The sequence below is a fragment of the Chlorocebus sabaeus genome, chromosome 24 (assembly GCF_047675955.1).
Source record: "Chlorocebus sabaeus isolate Y175 chromosome 24, mChlSab1.0.hap1, whole genome shotgun sequence".
Classification (NCBI taxonomy): Eukaryota; Metazoa; Chordata; class Mammalia; order Primates; family Cercopithecidae; genus Chlorocebus; species Chlorocebus sabaeus.
In genome coordinates, this window is record NC_132927.1 from 54,051,105 (window position 1) to 54,078,049 (window position 26,945).

Genomic DNA, 26,945 nt, shown 5'->3' on the forward strand with positions numbered 1-26,945 from the left:
TTCACTAGTGTAAACACTGAAATTGAGTTGTATGGATGGGTACCTGTTGGTCTTTATTCTGGCTTCTAGATCATCACCATACATGTCCTTGTCCAGATTTTTACTGGGCCTATAAATACTCTGGGCCATATCTTTACCACCTCTCCAGGCTTGATCATAAACATTATAAATTTCATCTTCTCCACCTGCAAATCCACTGTCCATACCCTGTGGAAAAATGGATGACATTAAATAAAAGTGTAAACACTTTATCAAAAGCTGAATCATAACATGTTTACAGTAAACCCTTGCTAATTTGTAGCTCACATTTTCAACAATCTGAACTGCAAATTAAAGGTCTTCATTAAAAAACTGCTAGCACATAAACTTCATAACTTTGGATTCTTTTTTTTTTTTTTTTCCTTCAGACGGAGTCTCGCTTTGTCACCCAGGTTGGAGTGCGGTAGCGTGATCTTGGCTCACTGCAGCCACTGCCTCCCAGTTCCAAGGATTCTCCTGTCTCAGCCTCCCAGGTGGCTAGGATTCCAGGCACGTGCCACGACACCCGGCTAATTTTTGTATTTTTAGTAGAGACAGGGTTTTACCATGTTGGCCAGGATGGTCCTGAATTCCTGACCTCAGGTGGTTGCCTGCCTTGGTCTCAGAAAACGCCATATAGCTCACTGAAGCTGCAAACTCCCTGTGCTCAAGTGTTCCTCCCACCTCAGCCTCCCAAGTAGCTAGGAGTGTGTGTGCCAACATGTCCAGCTAATTTTTTGTACACAGGGTTTTGCCATATTGCCCAGGATGGTCTTAAACTGGGTTCAAGCAATCTGCCTGCCTAGGTCTCACAAAGTGCTAGGATTACAGGTGTGAGCCACAGTGCCCAGCCAGAAATATTTTCATCACAATTTTTAAATGTTTTAAGCTTAAGCTTCTAACAGGTGATTATCTTGAAAATATTTTATTACGTGAAATTTCACCCCTAGATCCCTTTGCTCAGCTGGTAAGCTGCCATTGTATAGTGGTTAAGAAAGCTTTGAAATGCGCTGGGCGCAGTGGCCCACGCCTGTAATCCCAGCAGTTCAGGAGGCCAAAGCGGGAGGATCACAAGATCAGGAGTTCGAGACCAGCCTGACCCAACATGATGAAACCCTGTCTCTACTAAATATAGCCGGGCGTGGTGGCATGTGCCTGTGATAATCCCAGCAACTCAGGAGGCTGAGGCAGGAGAATCCCTTGAACCTGGGTGGTGGAGGTTGCAGTGAGCCAAGATGGCGCCTCAGTACTCCAGCCTGGGTGACAGAGTGAGACTCCATCTCAAAAAAAAAAAAAATAAAATAAAGCTTTGAAATCAAGACTTGACTCTTAATTCCATCAGTCACAAGGTAAACCTGTGTTTCAATTTCCTCATCTATAACATAAGAGAGAATAGCATTATTTCAAAGGATTTTTGTAAGAATTGAGATAATAACAAGACTTAGAACAATGCCAAGAATATAAAATGCACCTAATAAATTATCACTTAGAAAAGCTTACTTAAAACCTCAAAGTCATAAAGTTTCCCACTCCACTTTCCAGTAGAACTTACACCTCTGTATTCTTACCGTGTGTGTGTGTGTGTGCACGCACCCGCGTTGTGTTTTCCCAGGCTTAAAGTGTCCTAGTTAGCTAATGGCAATTGGTACTAGAAATCAGATTTCCTGACAGCCAGCCTAGTACTTTAATCCAGTTTTACAGCTTCATTTTTAAAAGATTCCCAAATTGACATATTTCTATAGCATTAAAAAAAAAAACCCAAAAATCAACAACAACAAAAAACCCAAGAGGCACTTTTGTAGGACACTGGCTCTATTTTATTTTTTTGAGATCGAGTCTCAGTCACCCAGGCTAGAGTACAGTGGCACAATCTTGGCTCACTACAAGCTGAAGCAATTCTTGTGCCTCAGCCTCCCAAGTAGTGAGGATTACAGGCATGCACCACCACACCTGGCTAATTTTCATATTTTTAGTAGAGCTGGGGTTTCACCACATTGGCCAGGCTGGTCTCAAACTCCTGACCTCAGGTGATCTGCCTGCTTTGGCCTCCAAATGTGTTGGGATTATAGGCAAAAGCCACCGTGCCTGGCCTCCCTGGTTCTATTTTAAAAACAAAAGATTGACATACCACAGCACCAAGTTTTTTTTTTTTGTTTTTTTTTTTGTTTTTTTTGAGAGAGAGAGTCTCGCTCTATCGCCCAGGCTGGAGCGCAGTGGCTCAATCTCGGCTCACTGCAAGCTCCGTCCCCCGGGTTCACACCATTCTCCTGCCTCAGCCTCCCGAGTACAGCATCAAGTTTTTAATCACTTAATTTCTTTCTTCTCCTAGTGTCTCAAATTTCAGTCCACTGTAAGAAGTTAAAATCAGAACTGTTTCATCTTTCTTGTCTCAAGTTTCAACATACAACTTCCAATTTTTTTGTCATCATGCTGGCATTTACATCCAAATATGAAGTATGGTAATTTTCGTTTCCCTGAGGATAGGTATTCACATCAACACAATATGCTGTTCCTAAACGTGTACCTTGGATTGGTTGAAGAGCCTTTGGTCGTACTGAACTTCATTGGAAGTCCGAGGATTAGGAACACCGAGAGCAATGACTTCACTGATATCCCGATTTTCATTTCTCTGAAGTTTCGACCTATTTTGAAATACGACATCACTAACTGAAAACTCTTTATAGACAAACTGAGTATGTTCAATAGAAATACAACCAATCTCAGAAGCAAAGGACATGAATATGTCACATTCACATCTTGTGAACGTATATTCCTTGATAATACATAATCAAGTTGGCAGCCCTTATAAAGCATTTCAGATTAGAGGGAAGAGTTTTACAATTAGGACATCCTGTTAGCTCAAAAGAACATCTAACAGATTCGTTGACATGGAATTCTTTAATATAAGCAATCACCTTACAACCATACTGAGATATAAAATTGCTATGGTCTATATTTACTATCATATGATGGTTTGGGGGTTGGGGAAGTGGATACAATTTAGATGTAGCACAGGAATCATTTTAAATAAGCTAGAAACAGCTCTTTTATCTAACTACATTTAGTAATTTTATCCCACTAGAATTTTGAGGAAAACATGTCAATGACTGAATTAGTTAGTATGATTTTTGACATTCAAATTAATTTGGTTTCCTGGCTGTTTCATTATACATGCAATCTATATCTCAATGAAACCATGGTAACTGTCATTACTTATTTTACTAAAAACTCAGGTCACAAAATGATTTCTACAGGCTATTTGATTTTCATCCAGTTACAATTTTACAGCTTTTCTATGTTGTCAATTCTGATAGCCACTTTACTGGTTTTGAGGGCCCAATTTATCCACAGAGCCATTGTAACTTTTACAACTTAGGAATTACTAACCAAGACTGTCATTAATTAAACACTTTCACACTTTGCTCCTCCTTCTACATGTACGTTACCCTCAACTCAAGAGTAAGAGTCTCTGCTTCTCTATGACGTCATTTATCCAAGGAGATGAAATATGCCAATTAACACCAGCAGGAATCTTTTTAATGCTTATTTATTTTTATTTTTGAGATACAGTCTCGCTCTCACCCAGGCTGGAGTATACAGGCTGGAGTATGTCACCCAGGCTGGCACGATCTTGGCTCACTGAATCCTCCGCCTCCAGGGTTCAAATGATTCTCCCACTTCAGCCTCTCGAGTAGCTGGGACTACAGGCACGTGCCACCACACCCAGCTAATTTTTGTATTTTTAGTAGACATGGGGGTTTCACCATGTTGGCCAGGCTGGTCTTGAACCCCTGACCTCAAGTGATTCGCCCGCCTTGGCTTGCCAAAGTGCTGGGATTATAGGTGTGAGCCACTGTGCCCAGCCTCTTTTTTGTGTTTAAAATATGACTTGAAAAATGTATTAGGCTCATGGGATGATCAGAGCATAGGAAACTGTTCCTTTGGGAAGAAAATATTTTATATTTGCATTTAACCCTCACTCAGAATTCTACCTTTGTATTGCAGCATTTCCTCTACTTTTCAGAACTTTAAGTCCTCAGCCTTTGGTGAGCCATAAACTTCCCCAATCCCTACTTTATGCCCTTGTATATGTATTTAGTTTGTTCCATACATTTATATTTACTAAAAGTGCTTTGCAAATTTTCTCAAATTATTTTATGGATAGCTCTGTCTTTCTGAACTGTAAGTTAAACTTCTGTTAAGAATGAGCTGATTTTCACTTCTTTCAAAACTGCTCTTCTCAATTGCACTAGATGCAGTACTATGCATATAAAATGATCTCAGTAAAAGCATGACAACTTATTTCCTGTCTAAAGAGACACATAATCCATTTGTCTCACCATTTAAGGTGGGAAAAGAACCGACTATAACAGTCCAAATTTACTACTACATCCTTTTCAAAAATCTGATCTCAATTCTGTTTTCCATATTCCCATCATTCTCAATTCTGACTTAAGTGATGGAAGAAAAGATTAATTCCAAAGACAGTCAACTAGAGCTAAGACAAAGTTAAGTATAAGAAAATTAAGTGCTAATGTATTAAGTTATCAAACTGAAGAAGAAAGGGAGAGAAGCAAAACTGATCTTAGTGGACTAAAAAACTCTGCTCTAAAAGGTAGAAAAAGGCCACTCTTCATGATTGGTACCTATCTTTTTTTTTGTGAGATGGAGTCTCGCTCTGCCCAGGCTGGAGTGCAGTGGCGCCATCTCAGCTCACTGCAAGCTCCGCCTCCCAGGTTCACACCATTCTTCTGCCTTAGTCTCCCGAGCAGCTGGGACTACAGGCGCCCACCATGACCACGCCCGGCTAATTTTTTGTACTTTTAGTAGACATGGGGTTTCACCATGTTAGCCAGGATGGTCTCGATCTCCTGCCCACATTGGCCTCCCAAAGTGCTGGGATTACAGGGGTGAGCCACCGCGCCCAGCCTCCATGATTGGTACGTATCTTAAATAACACCTACCTCTTATCAGGAGCTGCCCTGGAAAGATTCCGGTCATGCTGTCTCTCTTTTCGCCTGTCATGCCGGATTTCATCCCTCTCACGTGCCTCCCCATCCTCTGTTGTGAACAGTTGAAAAGTACTTCACTGTAATATCTATTATATGTGTGCATATGTGTACGTGTGTGTATATATATAATTTTTTAAAAAGAGACAGGGTCTCACTCTGTCACCCAGGCTGGAGTGCAGTAGCATGAACATGGTTCACTGCAGCCTCTACCTCCTGGATTCAAGTGATCCTCCTGCCTCATCCTCCCAAGTACCTGGGACCACAGGTGTGTGCCACCATGCCTGGCTAATTTTTTAATTTTTTGTAAAGATGAGGTCCCTCTATGTTGTCGATGCTGGTCTCAAACTCCAGGCTCTAGTGATCTTCCCACCTAGGCCTCCCAAAGTGCTGGAGTCACAGGTGTGAGCCACTGCACTCAGCCCCATTAATTTTTTTTTTTCTTTTTGAGACGGACTTTCGCTCTTGTTGCCCAGGCTGGAGCGCAATGGTGCGGTCTCAGCTCACTGCAACCTCTGCCTCCTGGGTTCAAGTGATTCTCCTGCCTCAGCCTCCCAAGTAGCTGGGATTACAGGCATGAGCCACCACGCCCAGCTAATTTTGTATTTTTAGTAGAGACGGGGTTTCTCCATGTTGGTCAGGCTGGTCTCAAACTCCCAACCTCAGGTGATGTGCCCGCCTCAGCCTCCCAAAGTGCTAGGATTACAAGCGTGAGCCACCGCGCCCAGCCTGTTTGGTTTTTTTTTTTTTTTTTTTTTTGTGAGAAGGAGTCTCACTCTGTTGCCCAGGCTGGAGTGCAGTGGAGTGATCTCAGCTCACTGCAACCTCTGCTTCTTGGCTGCCTCAACCTCCCAAGTAGCTGGGATTATATGTGCACACCACCATGCAGGCTAATTTTTTATTTTTAGTAGAGATGGAGTTTCACCAAGGTAGTCTCGAACTCCTGACCTCAAGTGATCCGCCACGCCCAGCCAATATTTTGAACAAGAGAATATTCCAAACTTCTTTGTAGTCACATTCAGCCTTTTAAACCTTACTCGCAATTAATTTGTCTAATAAATAATATTAGTTTAATTTTTGAATGTGAATCCTAGAATCAAGCATGCAGCTAAAATATTTAAGGTAAAATATACTGCCGTCTTCAACTTACTTTGAAATGCAATGCAGTAAATCGGATGGATAGACGGACAGATGGGCAAATATGTGATAAAGCAAATTTATCAACGTTAATTGCTTTTAAAATTTATTTTTATTGATATATAATTATACATATGTATGGGGTATATATATTTGATACATCAATAAAATGTGTTAATAATCAAATCAGGGTAATTAGGATATCCATCACCTCAAACATTTATTTGAGTTGGAAACATTATAAATCTTCTAGCTATGTTGCAATATACAATAAATTATCATTAACTATTCTCCCCATTGTACTAGGAACATTAGAACTTACCCTTTCTAACTGTATTTTTGTACCATCAACCAATCTCTCTTCACTCCCTATCCCCAACATCCTTCCCAACCACTGGTAACCACACCATTCTACTCTCTACTTTCCTGAGACCAACTTTTTTAGCTCCCACATACAAGTGGGAAGATTCAGTATTTGTCTTTCTGTGCCAGGCTTATTCACTTAATAACCTTCAGTTCCATCCATATTGTTGCAAATTACATTTCATTCTTTTTTAAGGCAGAGTAACATCCCATTGTGTATACAGACCACATTTTCTTTATCCACTCACCCACTGGACATATTCTGTGTATCTTGGTTATTGTAAAGAGCACTGCAGCGAACATGGAGTGCAGATATCCCTTTTTGATTTGATATACTGATTTTCTTTTGGATATATACCCAGCAGTAGATTGCTGGATTGTGTAGTGGTTATATTTTCAGTTTTTTGAAGAACTGCCATATTGTTTTCCACAGCGGCTGTACTAATTTACATTCTTACTAACAATGTACTAGTGGAAGTTCCCCCCGCTTCTGTATCCTCACCAGCATCTGTTATTGTCTTTTTGGTGATAGTCATTTTAACTGGGGTGACATAGTATCTCACCGTGGTTTTGATTTGAAGTTCCCTGATGATTGGTGATGCTGAACATTTTTTCATACACCTGTTGGCCATGTCTTCTTTCGAGACTGTCTATTCAGATCATTTGCCCATTTTAAAATCAGATTATCTGGTTTCTTTGCTATTGAGTTCTTGTACATTCTGGTTATTAATTCTTTCTAAAATGCACAGTTCACAACCATTTTCTCCCACTCTGTAGGTGGCCTCTTCAGTCTGTTGACTGTTTGCTGTGCAGAAGCTTTTCAGCTTGACACAATCCCATTTGTCTATATTTGCTTTTGCTGTCTATGCTTTTGAGATTTTACCCAAAAAATCTTTGCCCAGACCAATGTCCTGAAGCATGTCCCCAATGTTTTCATCTAATAGTTTCATAGTTCAGGCCTTATATTTAAGTCTTTAATGCATTTTGATTTGATTCTTGTATGTGGTAAGAAATAGAGGTCTATTTTCATTCTTTTGCTTGTGACTATTCGGTTTTTACAGCACTATTTATCGAAGAGACTATCTTTTCCCCAATGTATGCTTTGGGCATCAGTGTTAAAAATCCACGCATTGGCTGGGCATCATGCCTGTAATGCACTTTGGGAGGCTGAGACGAGTGGATCACTTGAGGCCAGGAGGCTGAGACCACCCTGGGTGTAATGGCAAAACCCTGTCTCTACAAATAATACAAAAATTAGCCAGGCGTGGTGATGCATGCCTTAGTCCCAGTTACTTGGGAGGCCAAGGTGGGAGGATAGCTTGAGCCTGAGAGGCAGAGGTTGCAGTGAGCTAAGATTACACCCCTGCACTCCAGGCTGGATGACAGAGTGAGACCTTGTCTCTAAACAATCAAAAATTCCATGCATTTACAGCCAATCCATTTATTTCTGGGTTCTCTATTCTGTTCCACTGGTCTATGTGTCTGTTTTTATGGCAGTACCATGCTACTTTGGTTTCTATAGCCTTGTAGTACACTTTGAAGCCAGGCAGTGTGATGCCTCCAGTTTTCTTTGGTTATTTGGGTTTTTTTGTGGTTCCATACAAATTTTAGTATTGTTTTTCTATTTCTGTGAAGAATGTCATTGGTATTTTGACAGGGATTGCATTGTGTCTATAGCTAGCTTTGGGTAGTATGAACACTTTAACAATACTAATTTTTCCAATTCATAAGCATGGGCTATCTTTCCATTTTTTGTGTGTCTTCTACAGTTTCTGTTCTTAACATTTAATTTTATTTTTCTAAAAAAGAGATAGGGTCTCACTATGTTGCCCAGGGTGGTCTTGAACCCCTGACCTCAAGTAATCCTTCTGCCTTGGCCTCCCAAAGTGTTGGGATTACAGGTGTGAGCCACCATGCTCAGCCTCCTCTTCAGTTACTTTCATCAGTCTTTTATCATTTTCTTTGTGGTGATCTTTCACTTCTTTGGTTAAGTTTATTCCTAGGAGGCCACATGCAGTGACTCATGCCTGTAATACCAGCACTTTGGGAGGCCGAGGCAGGCAGATCACCTGAGGTCTGAGACCAGCCTGGCCAACATGGTGAAACCCCATCTCTACTAAAAATAAAAAAAATATTAGCCAGGCGTGGTGGTGTGCGCCTGTTGTCCCAGCTACTCGGGAGGCGGAGACACAAGGATTGGTTAAGCCCGGGGAGCGGAGGTTGCAGTGTGCTGAGATCACGCCACTGCATTCCAGCCTGGGCAACAGAGTGAGACTCCGTCTCAAAAACAAAAAAAAAACAAAAAAAACCCAAAAAAACCTTTATTCCTAGGTAGTTTTTTTGTAGCTACTACAAATGGGACTGTCTTCTTGTTTTTCAGCTTAGGTATGCTATTTGTATATAGAAATGCTACAGATTTTTGTATGTTGCTTTTGTATCTTGTAATGTTACTGAATTCGTTTATTGGTTTTAAGTTTTCTGGTGGTGTCATTAGGTTTTTCTAAATATAGGATTCATACTGTCTCTGATAAAGTATAATTTGATGTCTTCCTTGTTTTTTGTTTTTTTTTTTTGGTTTGAGATGGAGTCTTGCTTTGTTGCCCAGGCTGGAGTACAGTGGCATGATCTCAGCTCGCTGTAACCTCTGCCTCCCGGGCTCAAGCAATTCTTGTGACTCAGTGTCCTGAGTAGCTGGGATTACAGGTGAATGCCACCATACCCAGCTAATTTTTGTATTTTTAGTAGAGACAGGGTTTTACTATGTTGCCCAGGCTGGTCTGGAACTCCTGACCTCAAGTGATTTGCCCATCTCAGCCTCCCAAAGTGCTGGGATTACAGGTGTGAGCCACTGTGCCCAACCTTCCTTTCCAATCTGGATGCCCTTTATTTCTTTCCCTTGCCTAAATTCCTCCAGCAAGGACTTCCAGTCCCATGTTGAATTACAGTGGTGAAAATGGGCATCCTTGCCTTGTTCCAGATCTCTGAGTAAAGACTTTCAATGTTTCTCCATTCAGTATAATGTCAGCTGTGGGTTTGTCATATAAAAAAATAAATATTTTTAGTTATGTTCCTTCTAAGCTCACTTTGTTGAGAGTTTTTATCGTGAAGGGATGTTGACTTTTTTCAAATGCTTTTTCAGTTTCTATTGAAATGATGCTATGGTTCTTATTTTTGGTTCTATTATTGTGATGTATCACACTTACTGATTTGCATATACTGAACCATCCTTGCATCCTTGGGATGAAGGATAGTTCAGTTGATTACGAAGAATGATCTTTTTTAATGTGTTGCTAAATCTTTTTTAATGTGTTCTATCTGTTAGAATTTTGTTAAGGATTTTTGAATCTATGACTATCAGGGATGTTAGCCTGTGGTTTTCTTTTTTTGTTGTATATTTGTCTAGTTTTGGTGTCAGGATAATAATGACCTTGTAGAATGAATTTGGAAGCATTCCCTTCTTTTCAATTTTTTGGAATAGCTTGAGTAGAACTGGTATTTAGTTCTCTAAATGTTTGGAAGAATTCAGCAGTGAAGTTGTCAAGTCCTAAGCTTTTCTTTCATGAGAGCAATGTTAATTGTTTAAAAAAAAAAATTAAGTGTATAATCTAGGTGGCAGGAGATATGGGTGTTCATCATATAATTCTTTCAGCTTTTCTGTATGTTTGAAAATTTTCATAATAAAATGTCAGGAAAGGCTGGGTACAGTGGCTCATGCTTGTAATCCCAGCACTTTGAGAGGCTGAGGCAGGTGGATCACCTGAGGTCAGGAGTTTGAGACCAGCCTGGCCAATATGGTGAAACCCCATCTCTACTAATAATAGAAAAAATTAGCTGGGCATGGTGATGGGCACCTTTAATCCCAGCTACTCGGAAGGCTTAGGCAGGAGAATTGCTTGAACCCGGGAGGCGGAGGATGCAGTGAGCTGAGATTGCATCATTGCACTTCAGCCTGGGCAACATGAGCGAAACTCTGTCTCAAAATAATAATAATAATGATAATACTTTAAAAATCAGAAAAAAAGAATTATGCATAATGTTTCCCTTATATCTTCAAAGATTCTATTGAATAAAGAACTGTCTGCTTATTTCCCTTAGGGGCTGGCTGCATCTTGATTTCCACTGCGTTTATTTCTATCTTCATTTTTTTCTACCCTCATCTGTCTGAGGGAATGGAGTACAGTTAACAGCATAAGATTTGGAGCAAGCCTGTCTAGATTCAAATCCTGGTTCTATAGCCAATTAACCATGTGACCTGGGCAGATTACTTAATCACTATGAGCCTTAGTTTCCTGCTCTGTAAAACAGTCACAATAATAGTACCACTACATAGGGTCACCCCAGGGATTAAGAGATAATACAAATAAAGTACTCAGAGTGGTGCCCACCATAATAAGCACCTGATAAATGTTAGTTTTTACTATTATCTGGCAAGAGATTCATTAAAATTTTTAATTTCTTGAGAACCATTCTGTTGTCGTTTTATTAGAGAACTCAGATGCAGTAAGTTTTACTTCTAATTATCTTCTATGGTTAGGTATACAACCAGGCAGGTATTTATATCTCACCTTATTAAGTCATTCATATATAACCGAGGGAAGTGGATCACTACTTAAAACTCTGGTTATTTCCCTATGGTTGAACTCTAGACTCCTGTAACCAATTATCTGGCACCTCCATCTTAAACTTAACATATCCTTAACTGTATTAAATTCTTCATCTTTCCCTCCCAAACATGTTCCTCCTGCAGTCTTCCCAATATTAGTAAATAAAAGTAATATTTACTTTTATCCTGAGAAGTTGGCAATTTAATCCCTCCCAACTGCTTAGGACAAAAGTTCTGGAGTCATCCTTAACTCCTCCTTCTTTTTCGTATCTCCACCTAATCCACAAGCAAATTTTGTCAACTCTACCACCAAAATACATCAATATGGGACCATGTTTTTGCTACCTCTTGTTACCATCTCTCTTACAGTTTATTTGGAAGGCATTAGCCCATGCCCACTCCACAGTATTCTATTTTTAACACAGCAGCCAGGGAGGTCTTTTAAAAATATATGTTGGGGAAATGGTCACACGGTACGAAATCTCATTTACGCAGGATGAGTAACTTCTGGAGATCTAAAATGCTGTATGGTAACTACAGTTAACAGTACTGCATTGTATATTTGAAATTTGCTAAGAGAGTAGATCTTAAATGTTCTCACCAAAACATTTAAAAAGTAACTATAAGAGATGACTGGTAAGTTAATTAGCTTGACAATGGTGAATATTTCACAGTGTATATTAAAACATCATGTTGTATATTTTATATAATTTTTGTCAATTATACCTCAATAAGGCTGGAAAACAGTATATCAGGTCACATCACTATGCTCAAAACCCTGCAATTGCTTCCTTTTTCACTTGTCGTAAAAGCTTTATCTTTAGGTTAAAAGGCCATACATGATCTGGCCACTACTCTTCCCACCTGCCCTAAATATTCTGACACCTCATCTCCTACTTATCCTCTTCTTTCTCATACAATCCAGTCACATTGGCCTGCCTGCTCTTCCTTGAGCCATACTAGGCATACTTCTATTTCAGTTGTGTACTTGCTGGCCCTTCTGTGTGGGATGCTCTTCCCCCAGAAATCCACATGGTTTGCTTCCTTACTTCCTTCAAGTATTTCTGCTAACAGTACCATCTCAGAAGTGAGGGCTATTTGACCACTCTCACCTTCTGGCAATTTTATATCCTCCTTCCCCGTATTATTTTTCTTCCATATCAATTATTACCTTTTACTATACTACATCATTAACTTTTGTCTGTCTACACTCACTAGAATGTTGACTGTTATATCCCATCCCCCTACCCACTGTCTAGCAAAAACACCTTGTGTCTAAAAGAGAACCTTGCACACAGCAGATGCTCAATATACACTAAATAGATGAAAGAATGAATAAATGTACCAGGTAAGAACTCAGTAATGAAAAAAACCACCCTCACAGAATTTCTTGAATTATAATTAGGACTCGACTTCCCACTCTAATTGAATTAATACACCAACGTAGACCACTAAGTAAAGTCAGAGAGAAAATACTGGCAGATTTAATGATGAGAAATGCATTAGAGCCTACAAGGTAGAAAAACTCCGGATTATTTCACTATATGAGGGAGTGGAATTATTCAGTTAGATACCTAATTTCTCTTAAGTTCTGAGACTAAAATAAGAGAAAATCAAGCCTGTCATTTGAGTAATAATGCAATTTTTAAAAGTACATTGCTCAGAAGTTTAAAAACTTCTGGTACAGTCCCAAACTGAAGACCCACTTTTTTATTATCTCCTGTTGCTTCAGTTTACTAAGGCAGAGATTACTCTCCATTTCTACACTATATCTGAAGTATCTAAATTTTGTTTAGATGTACCTAACTTTATATGCAGTAGGAAAAAAAAGATTTTCTAAAATAGATGTATTTTGTTCACCAAGTAAAATTCAATTCAGTAATGAGAATGTCATACCTTTTTCCACATGAGTTTTGATCCCAGCTCTTCTCTCCCTGGCTTTCTGAGCCATTTCTCTAAGTTTCTCTTCGTGTTTTTCCTTTTCTTTCTGAGCCATTTTTCTCTCTACTTGGGCACGCATTTCCACAGCTTCACGAGCCTGTTAGTAAAGTCACATGTTAAACAGGACACTATCATGGGATAAATATTTATGGCTATCATCCAACTCCCTAAAATCTGGCTGGTAAGAGCAATCATACACAATTCAGATTTGTTACTGCTAATTAAAACAAAGAATCTTGTCCACTAAAAGATACCCTGCCTGGAAGACACTGCAAGGTCAGCTTTCTTCTCTGGGAATATTTTAGTGATTGAAACTATAGTGACCCCAATTAATCTTGTAAATCAAGTGTTTCACTAATGCTTTCTCAGAAACAATCCAAAAAACAAAAGTAAAGCCAGGCATAGTGGCTCTCTCCTGTAATCCTAGCACTATGGGAAGCCAGGGTGGAAGGACTGCTTGAGCTCAGGAGCTTGGGACCAGCCTAGGCAACATAGTGAGATACATCTCAAAAGAAATAAATAAATAAAAAGGGACTGGTTACATTTTCAAAATGAATCAAGTCAATTCAAGATAAAATCTTAACGTACATCTGCTAAATCATTTTTATAAGGGTACTCATTGTGATACAGAAGACTTTTTTTTATGTTCTAAACACATGCTATGATGCGTGTGAACTTCAATATCATTTATTAATTCCATAATATTTATATTTATATATATTTTTTGAGATGAAGTCTTACTCTGCTGCCCAGCCTGGAGTGCAGTGGTGCGATCTTGGCTTACTGCAACTTCCGCCTCCTTGGTTCAAGAGATTCTCCTGCCTCAGCCTCCCAAGTAGCTGGGATTACAGGTGCACGCCAGCTAATGTTTATACTTTTAGTAGAGATGGAGTGTCACCACATTGGCCAGGCTGGTCTTGAACTCTCGATCTCAAGGAATCCACCAGCCTTGGCCTCCCAAAGTGCTGGGATTATATGCATAAGCCATTGTGCCTGGCCTAATTTCATAATATTTAATACATTATGCAATATTAATAGATGGCCAATGCTATGAATGCCATTTTATGTAGTATTCAATTCATTAGAATGTTTATCTGTCTTTGCCTGCAACTGCCTTTTTGTGGGACATCTACATCTAAAATACAGGAAAATTTGAAATCAAGAATTACGAAACCTAGCAGTCTTCACAAAATGGGATCATCCCCAGCAAATCATTATTCTGGCATGTTGGGAGGGAGCTGGATCACCACTGTGGGGTGTATGTACACATCTACAAAGGCTAGGAGCATGCAGAGCGCTGCCAACTAGCAGCTGCCATTTCTGACACACGTACCATGGGTGAGACTCTCTCTGGATGCTTGGTACTATAGTTAAATTATCAGTACCTTAGGTAACCAAGAATGGATTTTAAAAGTAACAAGAGCATTAAACAAATGATAACCAACCAACCTTCCGATCAGCAATGTAGAGGGCTTCTGCCAGTTTGGCGAAATTTTCATTTATGTGTACTGTCTGTAGTCCTCTTCCATCAGCAGCCAGACGTTTGTCTAATGGAATTGTATAACCCTAGGGTGAAAGCAGACAGAAAACCCAGTCACAGAAGTGCTTCAATTAATTATTTGAAGTTAAATTAATTTAAGTTTTTTCGAGCTGGAGCCTTGGCTCTGTCACCCTGGCTGGAGTGCAGGGGTGCCATCTTGGCTCACTGCAACTTCTGTCTCCTGGGTTCAAGTGAGTCTCCTACCTCAGCCTCCCAACTAGCTGGGACTATAGGCGTGAGCCACTACACTCAGCTAGTTTTTGTATTTTTAGTAGAGATGGAGTTTCACCATGTTGGCCAGGGTGGTTTTGAATTCCTGACCTCAGGTGATCCACCCTCGGCCTCCCAAAGTGCTGGGATTACAGGCACGAGCCATCAAGCCTGGCTAAAATTAAATTAAAATATGCCCACATTTTAAGATTCACTTAACTGGGGTTCTTTTTCCCTTATATCTTTCTTCACAACGATGCAAAGTAACAGCAGCTATCAATGAATGCTTTATGCAGAAGATCAAACACATCTATGGTCTCATTTAACCTTCATAATAACTCTATAAAGCTTCTAACATTATTGTGTCCATTTCACTGATGCTTTGGTAACATCCCCAAGGTCATACAGTTAATAAGTGGACGACTAGGATTTAAACTCAGACAGTAGGATTTCAGAACCCAACCTATGGAAAAATAGATACTTGTGCTGATAATCGTGGATTTTAATAAAAGGAAATCAATGTCAAACAGTTCAACAGTTGCTCCTCAAATAAATGTAACAGTCAAACAAAGGCAGAATAAATCACTATAATCTTAGCATCTATAGGAAGTTAAATCTGCTGTACTGTCTTAATGATCTGTTATATTCTTAAAACCCTAAAGTTTTAGTAAATAGAAAAAAAAAGGCTGGGTGCAGTAGCTCAAGCCTGTAATCCCAACACTTTGGGAGGCCAAGGCAGGTAGACTGCTTGAGCCCAGGAGTTCAAGACCAGCCTGGCAACATGGTGAAACCCTGTCTCTACCAAAAATACAAAAAAGTAGCCAGGCACGGTGGGGCACACTTGTAGTCCCAACTACTTGGGAGGCTGAGGTGGGAGGAATGCCTGAGTGTGGGACGTTGAGGCTGCAGTGAGCCATGATCATACCACTGTACTCCAGCCTGGGCAACAGAGCGAGACCCTGTCTCAAAAAAAAAAAAAAAAAAAAAAAAAAGAAAAGGAAAAGAAAAAAGAAAAAAACCGTTTGCTAAACCACTGACATTCTACATTCTAAAACTTTGCATCCCATTTCAATAACTCAAGAACTATACTTGAATATCTATGTAACTTTCAGGCTTAGTTTTATTTTCCAGATACCTGACTAGTCTCTGAAATGTGGACCTTTAAGTCCATGGTCTCATAAAAATGAAGCGTTACAGAACCAGCTCAAGATACCATCCAGGTACATAATATTCATGAACTCGAATCAGACCAGTCAACAACCTCTTTGTTTAGGGTGAGTACATAAATTCTCTTAAGAAACCTGAAATGGCCTTCTTTATCCATCAAAAGTAAAACCATGAACTATGATTCAGGGAAGAGGAAAGAGTAATTAGGGAATCCATCCCACAATCACCAGATTCTTAACAACTCCTAGAAACTTTAGCGATTATTAGAGACATATAGCTTAAGCCTTCACTACTACAGAGCCAAGTAGTTGAATATAAAAGCACTTAAAGTATCCAAACATTTACTCTGTTCTTGTCATATAATCTTTTACACCAGTTTACTTTCTGTTGGAAACAATTTTTAGACATAAATTTGAGTTTTTCTAAATACCATCTTGTATTTATATGGCACTTTATCATACTTATTCCTTCTCTATGTGTTTCTGCTAGCTACAATGCACTAAAAGAACTGATATGGGGCCAGATGCAGTGGCTCACACCTGCAATCCCAGCCCTTTGGTTGGCCAAGGCCAGTGGATCACAAGGTCAGGAGATCAAGACCATCTGGCCAACAGGGTGAAACTCCATTTCTACTGAAATACAAAAAATTAGCCGGGCGTGGTGGCATGCGCCTGTAGTCCCAGCTACTCAGGAGGCTGGGGCAGGGCAATCGCTGCAACCTGGGAGGCGGAGGTTGCAGTGAGCTGAGATCATGCCACTGTACTCCAGCCTAGTAACAAAGTAAGACTCCATCTCAAAAAAAAAAAAAAAAAAAAATAGCTGACACGGTATTCATGTGCCTGGCATACTAACATTTATATTACATTAAAAAAGTCACCAAATTGGGCATTCCTTTTTGAAAATACTCAGTTAAGCCATGTGTTGTTTCAACTACAGTTACGCAGGCTGTAGCTGTTTTATTGGTGTTTTCCAGTAGGTTATAATACTAACAGAGACTGATTTGACAACTTAATTACCTTTGCATTTTTCCAGTTAGAAATACAAGGAGGAATCTTCCACTCTTGTTGTTCCTTTACAGTCATCTGAGAGAAGAGTGAAAGAAGAGACAGGTTTAGATTTATAGTCTACAAAGTAAATCTTAAGTATAATCTTTATCTTCAAAGATAGCTCCATATACACTGACATATGCACAGACATAGTAAAAGGCCAACAGTCCATTTGTTTGCTAGCACTAGTTTACCATATAATTCTAGTAATAACTTTGAACTAGTGGGAAAAATGGAAAATAATCTAGAAATTATTCTTGACAGTTACAAATGTTGGCTAGTATTTTTCCATATTTAAAGCGATGCGACTTTTTTCTTTTTTTTTTAATTTTATTGAGACGGAGTTTCGCTTTTGTTGCCCAGGCTGGAGTACAATGGTGCGATCTCAGCTCACCACAACCTCCACCTCCTGGTTCAAGTGATTCTCCTGCCTCAGCCTCCCAAGTAGCTGGGATTATAGGCATGCGCCACCACGCCCGGCTAACTTTTTTTTTCTTTTTTAAGTAGAGACGGGGTTTCTCCATGTTGGTCAGGCTGGTCTTGAGCTCCTGACCTCAGGTGATCCGTCCGCCTCGGCCTCCCAAAGTGCTGGGATTACAGGCGTGAGCCACCATGCCTGGCCAATGTGACTTCTTTTGGATGAAAAATTGTTCTCTTGATTAACAAAATATATCTTAAACAGTCACTCAAATTATCAGGGACCTAATAAACCCATATATTCATTTCCAATAACATCCTTTAACTGAAACAGCAGACCCTGTCCATTCCATTAAAAGTAGGGTCTGGGTTACTAATAACAAAACGTACAGCTAACATGTTATATACATTCTCATAAGCATTCTTGAAACTTCATCTTGAAAAATAAAAAAAGAAACTACAAGTCAATGTGGTGACATGCACCTGTACAGGCATACGGAGGTTATCTATAAAATTAATGACCATAAGTAGAAAAAAAGATTGTGGACTACAGCAAAGAATACCTTTCGGCTAGGAGAATGCATGACAGGTGCAGGAGGAGAAGGTGGTCCCCGGGGAATTTTCTTATTAATCCTGAAGTATAAATCAAAACACAACCACACAGTGATATAGTTTCCTCCCTTTTAGTCATCATACCAAGTCTCCCCTCCTTTTTCTTGCATAAAAGTTTCAAACATAGACAAAAACAGAGATTGTATAATGATATACACTTACCACTCCACTTCGACAATGAATAAAACTTGGCCAACTTTGAAATCGTTACTCACCCCACCTCCACAACATTACTGTCATTTTGCAGAGTAATATACCTTTTTCCATTTTAAAAAGCAGCTTGAGGCTGGGTGCGGTGGCTCACACCTGTCATTACAGCACTTAGGGAGGCCGAGGTGGGCAGATTGCCTGAGGTCAGGAGATCGAGACCATCCTGGCTAACATGGTGAAACCCCGTCTCTACTAAAAATACAAAAAATTAGCTGGGCATGGTGACAGGCGCCTGTAGTCTCAGCTATTCGGGAGGCCAAGGCAGGAGAATGGCATGAACCCAGGAAGCAGAGCTTGCAGTGAGCTGACATGGCCCCACTGCACTCTAGCCTGGGTGACAGAGTAAGACTCTGTCTCAAAAAAAAAAAAAAAAAGGTAGGTTTATTGAGATAATTGACATTTACTAGATATACATACTTAAAGTATATAATTTGATTAAATTTTGACACAAATATGCACCTGTGAAATCATCATCACAAGCAAGATAGTGAACATGTCTATCATCCCCAAAAGTTTCTGCTTGCCCCTTAGCTATTCCTCTTGTCCCTCTCATCTCCTCTCTGTCCCTACCTCCTTCCCCAGAGGCAACCACTGATCTTTCTGTAACTACAGGTTAGTTTGCATTTCCTGGAGTTTTATATAAATGGAATCATACTGTATGTACTTGTTTTCGTCTGGCTTCTTTCACTCAGCATAATCGTTTTGAGATCCATCCACGCTATTGTGTGTATTAGTAGCCTATTCCTTTTTACTTACTTGAACCTTGGAGGCTCCATTGGATCTTTCTGCATTTCTACCATCCGAATAACCCTCTGTTTAGCTCCAGAGTTGAATGCCACTCCTTGCTGAGATGGTGTATATCTGAAGAAAGCAGATAAAAACTAAAGGTGTAATTAGTTCAAACTTTCAGTAGGTATTTTCCTTCTATTACAATCTTAAGCTAGACTACATTTTCAATTCCTTTCGCAAAGTATTAACAGAAAATTAACACAATATTTAGACAAAGCAGACAGCAAGAGGGATAAAAGAACATAAATTACGAGTTACAGTAAAAAACTGGAGTGGTATTAGTTTGCAAATAACCCATCCTCATATGTTTTCCAAAATGGAAGGTGCAGTGTTCAGTTTCACAGACAAGCAGTCTAGAAAACAGTACCTATTTGGTATGCCTGCATCTGAGGAAAAAATACTCATAATAATCCCAGCAGGCAACTTACAGTTAGCAGTTTTTGATTAATCATAGGTTATAAAACAGAGAAAAAATAATGACAGAAGCCCTACCAACTCTGAATTTTCCCTTAATATCTGTATGTAATTCATCTCTCTATGCAGATTTAGTCAAGTGAAACGTCTCAAAATTTAGAAGTACTATAAAGATATCTATTACCTATAAATAATAATTGTGATTTAGGTCATATACCACAAGTAATTGTTAATTTCTAAAAATAAAAAATATAATTTGAAAATAGCATAGGGCCAGGCCAGGTGGCTCATGCCTGCAATCCCAGCACTTTGCGAGGGCGAGGTGGGCGGATCATCTGAGGTCAGGAGTTTGAGCAGCCTGGCCAACGTGGTGAAACCCTGTCTCTACTAAAAATACAAAAATTAGCTGAGCATGGTGGTGCAAGCCTGTAATCCCAGCTACTCAGGAGGCTGAGGCAGGAGAATCGCTTGAACCCAGGAAGCAGAGGTTGCAGTGAACCAAGATCGTGCCATTGCATTCCAGCCTGCGTGACAGAGCAAGACTGCGTGACAGAGCAAAACTCCATCTCAAAAAAAAGAAAGAAAGAAAGAAAGAAAAGAGCATAGGCTGGGCACAGTGGCTCACGTCTATTATCCCGGCACTTTGGGAGGTTGAGGAGGATGGATTATTTGAGGTTGAAGTTCGAGACCAGCCTGGCCAACATGGTGAAACCCTGTCTCTACTAAAAAAAATACAAAAATTAGCCAGGTATGGTGGTGGGCACCTATAATCTCAGCTACTTGGGAGGCTGAGGCAGAAGACTCTCTTGGGAAGCAGAGGTTACAGTGAGCCAAGATCACACCACTGCACTCCAGCTGGGGCAACAGAGCAAGACTCTGTATCAAAAAAAAAAAAAAAAAAAGCATAGAAAGAGGCCAAGTGTAGTGACTCAAGTCTGTAATCTCAGCACTTTGGGATGACAAGGCAGGAGGACTGCTTGAGCCCAGGAGTTCGAGAACAGTCTGAGCATCACAGTAAGACCCTGTCTCTACAAAAATTAAAATATTAGCCAGGCATGGTGGCATCAAGGCAGGAGGATCACTTGAGCCCAGGAGGTGGGGGCTGCAGTGAGCCATGTTGGTGTCACTGTACTCCAGCCTGGGCAACGGAGAGACCTTATCTCAGAAAACAAACAAAAACCAAAGTGGACACCTTAAAAAATTCTGCTTTCAACTGTCTGCAAAGAGAGTACACAGGCTTCAAGTCATTATTCAAAACAATGCATTCATAACGGTTGCTAAGTGGGTTAGTGAAAGAATACCATGAACCCCCAAGCTGAATCAAGTTCAAAATGAAACTAAGTCTTCTAGGCATGATTCATACCGGATATACTGAGCAGGAGCCAGTTTGTCAGCTGCCCGAACTGGCATGGCTGCGGCGACCTTCTGTGATACAGATTTTTCTAAGGCTACTCTTGTCTTTTCTGTTATCTGAAATAGGAAATATCACCTTGAGAGTCTGGAAATTAATCAGGATGTAAACAGTCATCGAATATAACAATTCCCAGTTACCTCTTTAATAGCTTCTTCATCGGGCCTTTGCAGGTCTGGATCATCTGCATTCATAACCTCCTTTGGAACCAAGTCAGTGTATTTGCTATAAATGACCTAAAATGTTCAAACACAAGCAGGCTTAAGAAAAGCAAACAATGAAAAGAAACCTCATTAGCCATTTCAGATGTCAACATGTTCTCTCAGCACACTTAAAAATTTAGGACACTCAGATATTATCTTTTAGATTTTAAAACCAAGGAAGTTTAAAATATATACACAAATTGCTACTTTGGCTGTAAGTCAATAATTTTCCCTTGACCTCATGCATTTAAATTATTTGAGATCTTCTAATCAAGTCAGTATCCAAATAAACCATGCCAACAAAATCGTGCATCGATGATCACTAGAACTTGAAATTAATGATAATATAAATTACCTATAGCACCATTATCTTGGATTACAAACTCATCAGAATTTAAGTCAGGTTACCAAATAATTTCCAAATTCACTGGGCCTAGAAAATTTTATTGACCTCATCCTACTTATAACGCTTCTCTTTTTTGCCATCAACTCTATTTATAGACTAAGAAAATAAACAAGTGCCATAGTTAAAAAACCCAGAACGCTTTCTTCCATAAAAAGATGAAAGAAAAAAAAATAAAAGAAAAATATATTCTATATATACAACTTATTTTATATCCATTATCCAAATTGAGGCCTGCTACATGACTTCTACTAGGCCCAACATTGTTTCTATTAGGCTAACACTGATGTGGCAGGCTCTTAACAAATAGAATATTGGTTACTTTCAGGTCCATCTATACTTCTTAAATATTTTCATAAAAAGTTACATGGCATATTTTAAAGTAAAAAAGAGATACAGAGGAGCCGGTGCGGTGGCTCATGCCTGTAATCCCAACACTTTGGGAGGCTGAGGCGGGTGGATCATGAGGTCAGGAGATCGAAACCATCCTAGCTAACATGGTGAAACCGGGTCTCTACTAAAAATACAAAAAATTAGCCAGGCGTGGTGGCGGGTGCCTGTAGTCCCAGCTACTCGGGAGGCTGAGGCAGGAGAATGGCTTTAACCCAGGAGGTGGAGCTTGCAGTGAGCCAAGAGTGTACCACTGCACTCCAGCCTGGGTGACAGAGGAAGAAACCGCTTCAAAAAAAAGAGATACAGAAAATTCAATAAATAATAGGCATTCTACCTTTAATGCTTTCATCAGAAATTCTCTGAGGTACATAAAAAGAAAGGACAACTTATGAATATCAAAGAAAATGAAATTCCTAGGCACTTGAGATTTTCAACAAATTATTTTTGTAGAATTGTTTACCACTGCCAAAGTCTTACATTAAAAGTCTATCATACAACATTCTTGAAAACAATTTAAAGGAAATGCATGCTATTTCTAATTTTCTACTCCAAACAACAGAGCAAAAAAGTGTGAGCCACTTTACGGTTTATGCAACTTGACCTGACTTTGCCTATGCCTTCAATCTCCCCTTACAACTCTCACTTTCTCACGTGCTTCAGTCACACTAGCTCACCTTCTGTTTCTTGAATATAACATACTTTTCCCCAATTCCAGGCCTTTACAGAGTTCTGTTTATCATTCTTCAAGTAAGCTCTCAACCTGTCCATCTCAGATCAAAGAAGGTCCTCCTTTACCGAGGCTTCTTCTGATTGCCTTGGTAGCAACCCCTCCCGACCCAACCATTTGCTCCATAGCACTGTTTACTGTGATCAAGACCGTTCACAGCATGAAATTATCTACTTGTTTATTATCTGTCTCCCCTATTAAAACAATAAAAACAGGGCTGGGGGCGGGGGCTCACGCCTGTAATCCCAGCACTTTGGGAAGCCAAAGCGGGTGGATTACCTGAGGTCAGGATTTCAAGACCAGCCTGAACAACATGGTGAAACCCTGTCTCTCCTAAAAATGGCAAAATTAGCTGGGCATGGTGGTGAGTGCCTGTAATCCCAGCTACATGGGAGGCTGAGGCAGGAGAATCGCTTGAACCCAGGAGGCGGAGGTTGTGGTGAGCCGAGATCATGCCATTGCACTCCAGCCTGAGCAACAAGAGCAAAACTCTGTCTCAAAAAAAAAAAAAAAAAAAGTCTCTCCTGTGCTTATAATAATGACTGGTCCACAGGAGATATTTGATCAATATTTTTTGTACAAGTGAATAAATAAATGAATTTTAGAGAGATTTTGTTACACACTAAAGGTGTTTATAGGCCAGAAACAGTGACTCACGCCCGGGAACAGTGAATCACAGCATTTTGGAAGGCCAAGGTTGGAGGATAGCTTGAGCCCAGGAATTTGAGAACAGCCAGGGCAACACGGCAAGATCCAACTCTATTTTAAAGAATGGATAGATGAATGAATAAATAAATAAGTTTATATTTTAGGCCCTACAGAACTTTCTATAAGCTACTGATTTCCCAGAAAAAACTATCTCATGGCTATACACTAAAATCTCCAGCTCGTTTTTCTCAGGAATGAGAAGAGGGATCAGGTAAGAAGGCCTAAGATGATTTAGCAAAAAACATGTACTACTGATATGTGAGTTATTAGTGTCACCATACTCTAAGAGTGTTGATTTTGGAAGGGACCATAAAAGCTCACTCTACTGAAAAGAGTGAGGTTCAGTACATTAAGATCATATAGCTACTAACTGCCTCAAAAGTCTTATTTCCTCTCAGCATGGAAAAACCTATACAACCATAAGCTGAAAATTATATAACAATACTAGAAAAAAATACCAATTCTATGAAGAGTTAATCATGAAGAGTTTATCACTTCTCCACAGCAATTGTTATAAGGAAAGGATTCTAAGTAAATGGCTCCCTGCTAGTCATGTGAGTTCGACACAAAGTGTCAATACTAATTTAGCATACAAGAGTCATTTGCTTCTCCTTATTTGGGCATTCCAAAGTTAATAACCCTTCAAATGAACATCAATAAGATTCTAGCATCTCACAAGGCTCAGTGAAGGACATCTGAAGAGCAAGGTTCCTCTGTAGTAATTAATTATAAAAAACCCACCCCCAATTTTTTTCTTTTCTTTTTTTTTTTTTTGAGACAGAGTCTCGTTTAGCCCAGCCTGGAGTGCAGTGGCCGGATCTCAGCTCACTGCAAGCTCCGCCTCCCGAGTTTACGCCATTCTCTTGCCTCAGCCTCCTGACTAGCTGGGACTACAGGCGCCCACCACCTCGCCCAGCTACTTTTTTGTATTTTTTAGTAGTGACAGGGTTTCACCGGGTTAGCCAGGATGGTCTCGATCTCCTGACCTCGTGATCTGCCCGTCTCGGCCTCTCAAAGTGCTGGGATTACAGGCTTCAGCCACTGCGTCCGGCCTCCAATTTTTTTTTTCTTTTGAGACAAAGTCTTGCTTTTGTTGCCCAGGCTGGAGTGCAATGGCGTGACCTCAGCTCATTGCAACCTCCGCCTCCCGGATTAAAGCCATTCTCCTGCCTCAGCCTCCCAAGTTGCTGGGATTACAGGCGCATGCCACCATGTCCGGCTAATTTTTGTATTTTTAGTAGAGATGGGGTTTCGCCATGTTGGCCAGGCTGGTCTCGAACTCCTGACCTCAGGCGATCCACCCGCCTCAGCCTCCCAAAGTGCTGGGATTACAGGCGTGAGCCACGGCACCTGGCCGAAACCCCAAATTTTATAGTGTGAGAATTAAATGTGCTGAGGAAACTGAGTACATTCCAGGAGGCAAATGGGCTGGGGAGCGTTATCTGAAAAATACAATATACTCTTGAAGGTATCAGAAGCACAAATAAGCTTTGTGAACAAGATGAAGCAGTAACTCATCTGTAAAACAGATATTACAGAAAACAGGCAAATAACTAGACTAAAAGGATAAGCCTGTCAAAACAGTCACTATGTGAGGTAGAAAGAAAACGCTATCTAGCTTAGCTACTGTGTGAAATCATACAAACAACATATAATTTATCATGGGGTCAGTTTAAAGTTGTTACAGTTTTTTTAGGGGTAATAGGTTGAAGGCATTCTTTTGGGTATAGTATGTAACATTTCTTTTCTTTAAGAGACAAGGTTTCATTATATTGCCCAGGCTAGTCTCAAACTCCTGGCCTCAAATGATCCTCCCACCTCAAGCTTCCCAAAGTCCAGGGATTACAGGCATGAGCCAATGCACTTGTCCTGTATGTAATATTTCTTACATAACTATTTCAGAAGGAAAAATACATACACCAAGCCCTTTATTTCAAGATTTATCACTTGGCCAGGTGCGGTGGCTCACACCTGTAATCCCAGCACTTTGGGAGGCCAAGGTGGGCAGATCACCTGAGGTCGGGAATTGGAGACCAGCCTGACCAACATGGAGAAACCCTGTCTCTACCAAAAATACAAAATTAGTCAGGCATGGTGGTGCAGGCCTGTAATCCCAGCTACTCGGGAGGCTGAGGCAGGAGAATCACTTGAACCCAGGAGGCAGAGGTTGTGGTGAGCCGAGATCAGGCCATTGCACCCCAGCCTGGGCAACAAGAGCAAAACTCCATTTCAAAAAAAAAAAAAGATTTATCACTCAAATCATAATTAGGAAAAAAAGCATTTGGTTGTATCAAGCTTTACACTAAAAACACTTTTTCATTCCCAATTTTGCATTACTAATAAGTCGTATACACAGTACTCATTTCCCATGTAGAGAGATCAATTGCCTTAGACTTGTCCCAGAATATTACGTCTTAGAATCCTCACTGATTCTTCTCACCTCGTATACCTACCACCTAGCATTTTCCATTCTTTCTCATTCACTGTTAATATTTCAGTGAGAACTCCCTGGTTTCTGAAGAATACCAGACCTCTTGGAAATAAATCAGAAATCTTGGTCCAAATTCAGAAATCCAATAACCTGTTCAGTCTCAGGAATAACAATTTTTTTAAATCCTATTTTATATATTATGCAGCCCATTTCTATTTCTTCTAAAACAGGAAAATCAGTGATTGTCAAACAGGGCATCACTGCCACCTCTAACTCCTCTCTCCCATTGCCTTTGTAAATGTGTGAGGTGTTTCTAGTTAAGACAATGGGGGTAGGATGGGGACACCACTAGGATTTATAGGTAGTGCCACTTATGCTAAACACTGTACAATGCTAAAGACGGTCCCAAAAAATCAAGAAGTGCTCCCCCAATGCCAATGGCATGTAATAATTACTCAATTAATGTTGAATTATTCAATGCACTCCAAACTTCATGCATGAATCTATCCACTTCTAGAAAACAAACAAACAAAAAGATATAAACCTGAAAGTGGTCCCAGTTTGGGGTTCTAGTGGCTGCATTATAGACAAAAGGAATGATCTGGCCGGGCATAGTGGCTCATGCCTGTAATCCCAACACTTTGGGAGGCCAAGGTGAGTGGATCACCTGAGGTTAAGAGTTCAAGACCAGCCCAGCCAACATGGTGAAACCCTGTCTCTACTAAAAATACAAAAAAATTTGCTGGGCGTGGTGGTACGCGCCTGTAATCCCAGCTATGTGGGATGGTGAGGCAGGAGAATCACTTAAACCTGGGAGGCAGAGGTTGCAGTGAGCCAAGATTGCACCATTGCACTCCAGCCTGGGCAACACAGCAAGACTCCATCTCAAAATAAGTAAATAAATAAATTAATTAAAAAAAAAAAAGAAAGAAAGAAAGAAAAAAAAGGAACAATGCTTTGGAGACCTTATTTGGCCAAGATACTAAACTCCAAAAATAAATAGTTCAGTCTGAACAGTTCTACTCTATTTCGAATACAAAATAATCACCAATACAGACAGTGATTTAAACATCATTCCCTAGAAATCAGATAAAACTCCTGGTTTCTAGTCTTGAAATATAATGCAAAATGGACCAAAGCTGTATTTCATTCAAAATAACACAACCTGCCAATGCCAAATTGTTGCCCTTAGA

General features: G+C 40.0%; 1 protein-coding gene across 2 annotated transcripts in view; it reads right to left on the bottom strand.

Moving 5' to 3' along the window:
• Positions 1-26,945, bottom strand: part of SNW1 (SNW domain containing 1) — a 43,856-nt gene that overhangs the window by 722 nt on the left and 16,189 nt on the right. The window contains exons 4-13 of one of the 2 annotated variants that reach the window (XM_007987417.3): positions 21,028-21,123; positions 20,840-20,946; positions 19,030-19,134; positions 18,015-18,084; positions 17,005-17,070; positions 14,521-14,637; positions 13,027-13,168; positions 4,983-5,079; positions 2,543-2,660; positions 44-207 (exon numbers count right to left, since the gene is read on the bottom strand). In XM_007987417.3, coding sequence (XP_007985608.1) covers positions 44-207; positions 2,543-2,660; positions 4,983-5,079; positions 13,027-13,168; positions 14,521-14,637; positions 17,005-17,070; positions 18,015-18,084; positions 19,030-19,134; positions 20,840-20,946; positions 21,028-21,123 — 1,082 coding nt within the window. The remainder of the gene's footprint in view (positions 1-43; positions 208-2,542; positions 2,661-4,982; positions 5,080-13,026; positions 13,169-14,520; positions 14,638-17,004; positions 17,071-18,014; positions 18,085-19,029; positions 19,135-20,839; positions 20,947-21,027; positions 21,124-26,945) is intronic. The other variant, XM_073011200.1, reaches the window with a different exon arrangement.